The 5770-nt window shown below is 48.1% G+C and overlaps 2 protein-coding genes and 9 non-coding genes across 11 annotated transcripts, besides 6 other annotated features; all 11 read left to right on the forward strand.

Moving 5' to 3' along the window:
* Window positions 1-5770: a sequence feature (heterozygous, non-Esmeraldo-like haplotype).
* Window positions 280-303: a microsatellite.
* Window positions 325-346: a sequence feature (AT_rich).
* Window positions 376-396: a sequence feature (AT_rich).
* On the forward strand, window positions 699-1016 carry Tc00.1047053506921.20 (hypothetical protein, conserved; the record flags this gene model as incomplete). The annotated part of the gene is made up of 1 exon (XM_799267.1): window positions 699-1016. One exon carries the CDS (start codon window positions 699-701, stop codon window positions 1014-1016), a length of 318 nt encoding a protein of 105 aa, XP_804360.1.
* On the forward strand, window positions 1581-1655 carry Tc00.1047053506921.70. Its single transcript, XR_008255425.1, has one exon. It is a non-coding gene; the product is annotated as an H/ACA snoRNA, TC9C1H1 (small nucleolar RNA).
* Window positions 1743-1813, forward strand: Tc00.1047053506921.60. Its single transcript, XR_008255424.1, has one exon. It is a non-coding gene; the product is annotated as an H/ACA snoRNA, TC9C1H2 (small nucleolar RNA).
* Tc00.1047053506921.50 lies at window positions 1878-1975 on the forward strand. Its single transcript, XR_008255422.1, has one exon. It is a non-coding gene; the product is annotated as a C/D small nucleolar RNA (snoRNA), TB9C1C1 (small nucleolar RNA).
* Window positions 2072-2146, forward strand: Tc00.1047053506921.40. Its single transcript, XR_008255421.1, has one exon. It is a non-coding gene; the product is annotated as an H/ACA snoRNA, TC9C1H3 (small nucleolar RNA).
* On the forward strand, window positions 2148-2222 carry Tc00.1047053506921.30. Its single transcript, XR_008255419.1, has one exon. It is a non-coding gene; the product is annotated as an H/ACA snoRNA, TC9C1H1 (small nucleolar RNA).
* Tc00.1047053506921.10 (surface protease GP63, putative) lies at window positions 2402-4270 on the forward strand (the record flags this gene model as incomplete). The annotated part of the gene is made up of 1 exon (XM_799266.1): window positions 2402-4270. One exon carries the CDS (start codon window positions 2402-2404, stop codon window positions 4268-4270), a length of 1869 nt encoding a protein of 622 aa, XP_804359.1.
* Window positions 2412-2464: a sequence feature (A-rich).
* Window positions 4531-4606: a sequence feature (A-rich).
* Window positions 5101-5171, forward strand: Tc00.1047053506921.8. Its single transcript, XR_008255426.1, has one exon. It is a non-coding gene; the product is annotated as an H/ACA snoRNA, TC9C1H2 (small nucleolar RNA).
* Tc00.1047053506921.6 lies at window positions 5236-5333 on the forward strand. The gene has a single exon (XR_008255423.1). It is a non-coding gene; the product is annotated as a C/D small nucleolar RNA (snoRNA), TB9C1C1 (small nucleolar RNA).
* Tc00.1047053506921.4 lies at window positions 5430-5504 on the forward strand. Its single transcript, XR_008255420.1, has one exon. It is a non-coding gene; the product is annotated as an H/ACA snoRNA, TC9C1H3 (small nucleolar RNA).
* Window positions 5506-5580, forward strand: Tc00.1047053506921.2. The gene has a single exon (XR_008255418.1). It is a non-coding gene; the product is annotated as an H/ACA snoRNA, TC9C1H1 (small nucleolar RNA).

Genomic DNA, 5770 nt, shown 5'->3' on the forward strand with positions numbered 1-5770 from the left:
GCCATGTCCTTCGGGGACCCCGGTGTCGCTCTTCTCCACTGCCGCCATCAGACGAGCACGGGATAAATGAGGACTGCGGCGACACCAGTTTTACGTTCTCGTACTCTTCCTTCACCAGAGCTGACGGCAGCATGATTTATTTATCTCGAGCCCCAACGTAGCGTTTGGCAGACATGCCTCTTCACACTATTGGGAAATATTAAACAGAGAGATTAGAACCACACGTTGCAGTTAATTAATACACATGGCAGCTGCAATGTGTACGTAAGGTTGTCGAAAATATATATATATATATTTATATATTTTCCATTTTATTGACTGGGGAATTATTATTTTTATATTTTTTGTTTTCTTTTACTTTTCTCTCTCAGTTGCAATATATTATTTATAAATAAACAAATGTGGATGCCTTTTCAGCATGGGGGGAGGGCCTCACTGTGGTTCAGTTCTTCACGCTATCCTGCACTTGTACCACCTCTCATATGTTTGTGGTCTTTGCGGCACGTCAATTCCATTTGCCATTTACCTCATGAGTACTAATTGCAAGGAGGAATAATAATAAAAAAAACAGACAAACAAAGCAAACTAACAAACAGCCTTCCTCGCCCTTCACACAGGAGGAGGGATAGAGAGAGAGAGAGAAAAAAAAAAAAGAGACAACCCACTTACACGAGGGCAAAGGGGCATCCTTCACAAGTATGGACTATAATCTTGAATACAGCGAGGAGCAGCGAGAGTACCTTGAGCGTGTCGGGATGCGCGAGTATCTCGAGACCTTCGTTGCCGAGGTCGTTCGCCAAAAGCCAAATGACATATACGCCTTTTTGCATGACTGGGCAAGCGCACACTGCCAGAAACAAACGAAAATGACGCCAACAGAAGCCTCCATCAAGATTCAGTGCGCACAACGTCAAAACTTGGCAATAAAAGAGATGCGAAGCCGACAACGCAAAGTAAATGAGCTTTTAGAGCAGGAAGAGACGGAAAGAGTCGGAAAGGTTGAAATGGAGGGATAGTCGCTCGTTGCACAGGATGATTTTGTCTCACCCCGATGTGCATTCACACCCCAAATTACGCAGTGCGCGTCTTGCCATTTGTTGACACAAAAACACCCGACTTGGGGGGGCGAACCTGTTCTCGACTGGGTGCCGTTGCTACTGTCGCACAATGGAGAGAAAGAAAGAGAAGAGATGATGGGACATCCACACACAAACACAACCCCCTCGGAAAAACAAAAAAACAAATCAAAACAAAAATGCAACAACAACAACTGAGAACAATTCTTTTGTCAACCGCCAAATTAAAAGTGATTTCGAACAGTACATCTATATATACTTATATATGTAGATCGATAATAGTTTCAAATCTTATTTTTATTATTTTAACGTAATGATTAATGCTGCCAGAATTCAAGTACTTTTATAATAAAAGACTGGTCACTTGACTTGATGGACTTCGTAAACAAAATTGTCTGTTTTGCTTTTTATCTTTCACATCCCGTAGTTAGGACCTTAAAGTGAAAAGAAAAAGGGATTGGACTGCCGTTGCCTGCTGCGGGATCCTGAGATGTGTGAGATTTCTCGTCCGCGAGCACAGAAGAAGAAGCCGGCTGTGGCTGAACAGTGCTGCGTCGGTGCCGACACTGTGCGAGATGGGCGGTTAGGTACGGTTCCTTACTCCTCTATTTCTAATTACCTTCTTGTATTGCGAGCAGTGCTTAAGCGTGGTGCGGGCTCGTGTTCCACGGGGCAATCCGAGGTGCCCGTGCGCTGTGCTCTGCCGCGGTGGTGCCTTCTGGTAGTCCCGGAGATGATAAGTGCCATGTACTGCGCCCTTTCTTCCTCCTTCCCTCCGCTCCTTTTCTGCCTTCTTTGCTGCTGCGTGATGATCTCGCTGACTGAGTGTGCCTTTTTCGATGCGCCCTGCGCAGTGAAATGAGTTCTGGCGGTTGGTCCTTCCCGGGGCCTCACTGACGTTCCCCTGCCTCGTGTCTGCAGCGCACGCACCAGCCCCGTGCACACCGCCGTTGCGCGTAAGGGCCTTGTCGTCACGCGAGATACGGACTGTTTTTGTGCGAAACGCATTAAAAGCTCTCGACGGGTTCGAAGCCGTTGCCTGCTGCGGGATCCTGAGATGCGTGAGATTTCTCGTCCGCGAGCACAGAAGAAGAAGCCGGCTGTGGCTGAACAGTGCTGCGTCGGTGCCGACACTGTGCGAGATGGGCGGTTAGGTGCGGTGTTTGTTGGTATTAACTTTGTGTGTTGATTTTTTAGTGTGTATTTTATAATTACTGGAGGAGCTCCGGGGTATTTCTTTTTCTTTTTCTTGTAGTGTGGTCGTTTTCTGATGGCAAGGTGTGGAAGATGCTTCTGTGCATGAGGGAATTGGTTTGTTTTTTGTTATGTGTACAATTTTTTTCTTTTTTCCAGGTCTGTTTCTTTTTCCTTTTTTTTTTTTTTGCTTTGCATGTAGTGTGAGGTGTGATCGCATCTCGTTTTGCATGCAAATGTCCAGTTTTTATTCGTCATCGACGCTACCCCTAATATTGCTGCTGCTGCTGCTTTGTGTGCGCCTCTGTTCGGGCCTTGTGGAACATCGCTGCACGTTCGACAAGAGGACGCGAGATGGTGCTCCTCTGCCTATGGTGCGTGAGCTGCCGCGGAAGGGACAGGGTGCATTCCAGGCATACACCGCCAGTGAGCCGGAGTGGAGGCCGTTACGCATCGGATTTTTCACAGAGGATCTGAAGAATAAGTCACGTTATTGCACGGCTGAGGGAGATATGCGTCCAGACTACGAGGGTAACACGGTGAAGTGCGAGAAGAAGCATATCCTTACTGAAGAAAAGAGGGCGCTTCTTATTAATAAGCTCTTACCAGACTCCATTAAGTTACATTCGGATCGTCTCCTTGTTCAACCAACGGAATTATTTGTGTTGCCGCCCTCTCTCGTTGGCGCGTGTACTTTGTTTTTGATTCCTGATAGTCATTTTGCTGAAGGGATTACTGGTGCCGATTTTATCCTTTATGTTGCTGCTGGGCCGACGCATGACGTGAATGTCGCGTGGGGCGTACCGTGTGCTCTCAGGAGTGGTGGTCGACCCGCTGTTGGTGCTCTCAACTTTGGTCCGCAGCACATCTCTTCAAGGCAGGACCTCTCGCGTGCCGTTGCACATGAGATTGCACACGCTCTTGGATTTTCCGTTCAACTCTTTGCTGAAAGCAAAATGGTCACCAAGTTGTCCAAAATTCGTGGCAAATCCAACGTCCTCGTAGTGTCTTCCGAAAAGACACGGGAGGTGACGCGGAAACATTTTAACTGCGATAGGGCGCCTGGTATGGAGCTGGAGGATGAGGGTGGTGCGGGGACGGCGCAGTCTCACTGGGAGCGGCGGAACGCAAAGGATGAGATAATGGCGGGTGTTGCTGGGATCGGGTACTACTCCGCCATGACGATGGCTGCATTTGAGGATTTGGGGTATTACCGCGCTAATTGGGGCATGGAGGAGGTGATGGGGTGGGGCAGAAACACTGGATGCGATTTTCTGGAAGAGAAATGCGTAAACAATGGTACCACGAAATACCCTGATATGTTCTGCGTCGATGGTTCCTTTCTATTTCAATGCACATCCGATCATTTGGCGCTGGGGGTTTGCGGCTTGTTTCATTTTGGACGGGATCTGCATCCGGTGTATAGGTACTTTAAATACCCTTTTATGGGCGGCTCACCGAATGAATTGACGGATTACTGTCCTGTTATTATGCCGTCGGGGGAAGGCGCATGCACCAATACTCTGAACAATTTTACTGGGTGTCGTGTGGGGCCCAATTCGCGATGCGTGGAAAGCGACTTGCTTCGCTTCAACTCGGTGACCATTGGTGCCATCTGCGTGGAGGTATCGTGCGAACATAAAGGGGTTGCAAGCATACGGTACGTGGGAGATGACACCTGGTATCCTTGCCCAGAGGGGCACCGGTTGAAACCAGGACCTCCATTCACCCGCGGCCACATTATCTGCCCAAGATACACGGATATTTGCACCACCCTTGCTTCTGCCGTCTTGAAACCTACGCTCGATAACAACACCTTCCAGAACCTGCTTACGCCTGTGGAGGGCCCAGTGCAGAGGAGCCTCTCGAAGCCCTTGGAGATGAAAAAAACCGACGCCAGGAAAAAACACTTCGGGGTGGATGCAGGCAGCGTTGCCGTTACTCCCAGTTTGCCTTGGCTGCTTCTTTGCTCTCTCTTGGGCGCTTTGCTCGGAATATGACGGCTTAGCCGCCCACGGGAGAACCGACCGCCGGTGCACCCACAGCCCTCCACCACCACGCATAAGAATGCAACAACAACAACAAATAGGCAAACAAACAAACATCAAAAAAGAAAAAAATTAGCTATATATATATATTATATAGTTAACCAATTTGCTTTCAAATATTCCTGGTGAATGAAGATTTTTTTTTTTTGAGACACGACTTAGATTTAAGCCATTGATGCCTCAGTTTGTTGCATGGATGTTGCTGCATCGCATTTCTTCTTTTTTTTATTATCTTTTTTTGCTTCGCCTTTTGTACGATTTCTTTTTTTTCTTTTTTTTTTACTTTTTGGATGCTTCACAAACAAACGACGTATTTTACCGCGTCCACCGCGGAAGCATACATGTGCGTGTTGGAAAATATCTTGAGAGCACCACACACCCACACACAAATAATCATACGGAAAAAAAGACAGAAGGCAGAAACGTAACAATCGAACATGCACGCTTTTGATAAGACCAAACCATTTTGGCAGTGTTTTCGAAGTAATCGTCCGACACCCCTCACTTTGCTCACCATTCATTCAGCCCTTCTTTGTTTTATACACTGCTCTTTTTCAGCGATGTCATGATGCTGCTTCTGCCGTGATCCTCTGCGAAGGGTGGAAAATGAAGAATAACTTTTTTTCCTTTTTTTTTCTTTTGCCGCGGGCCCTTTATATATATGTATATGTATTGGATCGCAGATAATAGAAATAGAGTATATTGCAGGGATGGATTGTTGACCGCACATCGTTACACCCTGTGTTGCGAGCAGTGCTTAAGCGTGGTGCGGGCTCGTGTTCCACGGGGCAATCCGAGGTGCCCGTGCGCTGTGCTCTGCCGCGGTGGTGCCTTCTGGTAGTCCCGGAGATGATAAGTGCCATGTACTGCGCCCTTTCTTCCTCCTTCCCTCCGCTCCTTTTCTGCCTTCTTTGCTGCTGCGTGATGATCTCGCTGACTGAGTGTGCCTTTTTCGATGCGCCCTGCGCCGTGAAATGAGTTCTGGCGGTTGGTCCTTCCCGGGGCCTCACTGACGTTCCCCTGCCTCGTGTCTGCAGCGCACGCACCAGCCCCGTGCACACCGCCGTTGCGCGTAAGGGCCTTGTCGTCACGCGAGATACGGACTGTTTTTGTGCGAAACGCATTAAAAGCTCTCGACGGGTTCGAAGCCGTTGCCTGCTGCGGGATCCTGAGATGCGTGAGATTTCTCGTCCGCGAGCACAGAAGAAGAAGCCGGCTGTGGCTGAACAGTGCTGCGTCGGTGCCGACACTGTGCGAGATGGGCGGTTAGGTGCGGTGTTTGTTGGTATTAACTTTGTGTATTGATTTTTTAGTGTGTATTTTATAATTACTGGAGGAGCTCCGGGGTATTTCTTTTTCTTTTTCTTGTAGTGTGGTCGTTTTCTGATGGCAAGGTGTGGAAGATGCTTCTGTGCATGAGGGAATTGGTTTGTTTTTTGTTATGTGTACACT

Source organism: Trypanosoma cruzi, genomic scaffold, assembly GCF_000209065.1.
Source record: "Trypanosoma cruzi strain CL Brener 1047053516879 genomic scaffold, whole genome shotgun sequence".
In the NCBI taxonomy this organism is placed as follows: Eukaryota; Euglenozoa; class Kinetoplastea; order Trypanosomatida; family Trypanosomatidae; genus Trypanosoma; species Trypanosoma cruzi.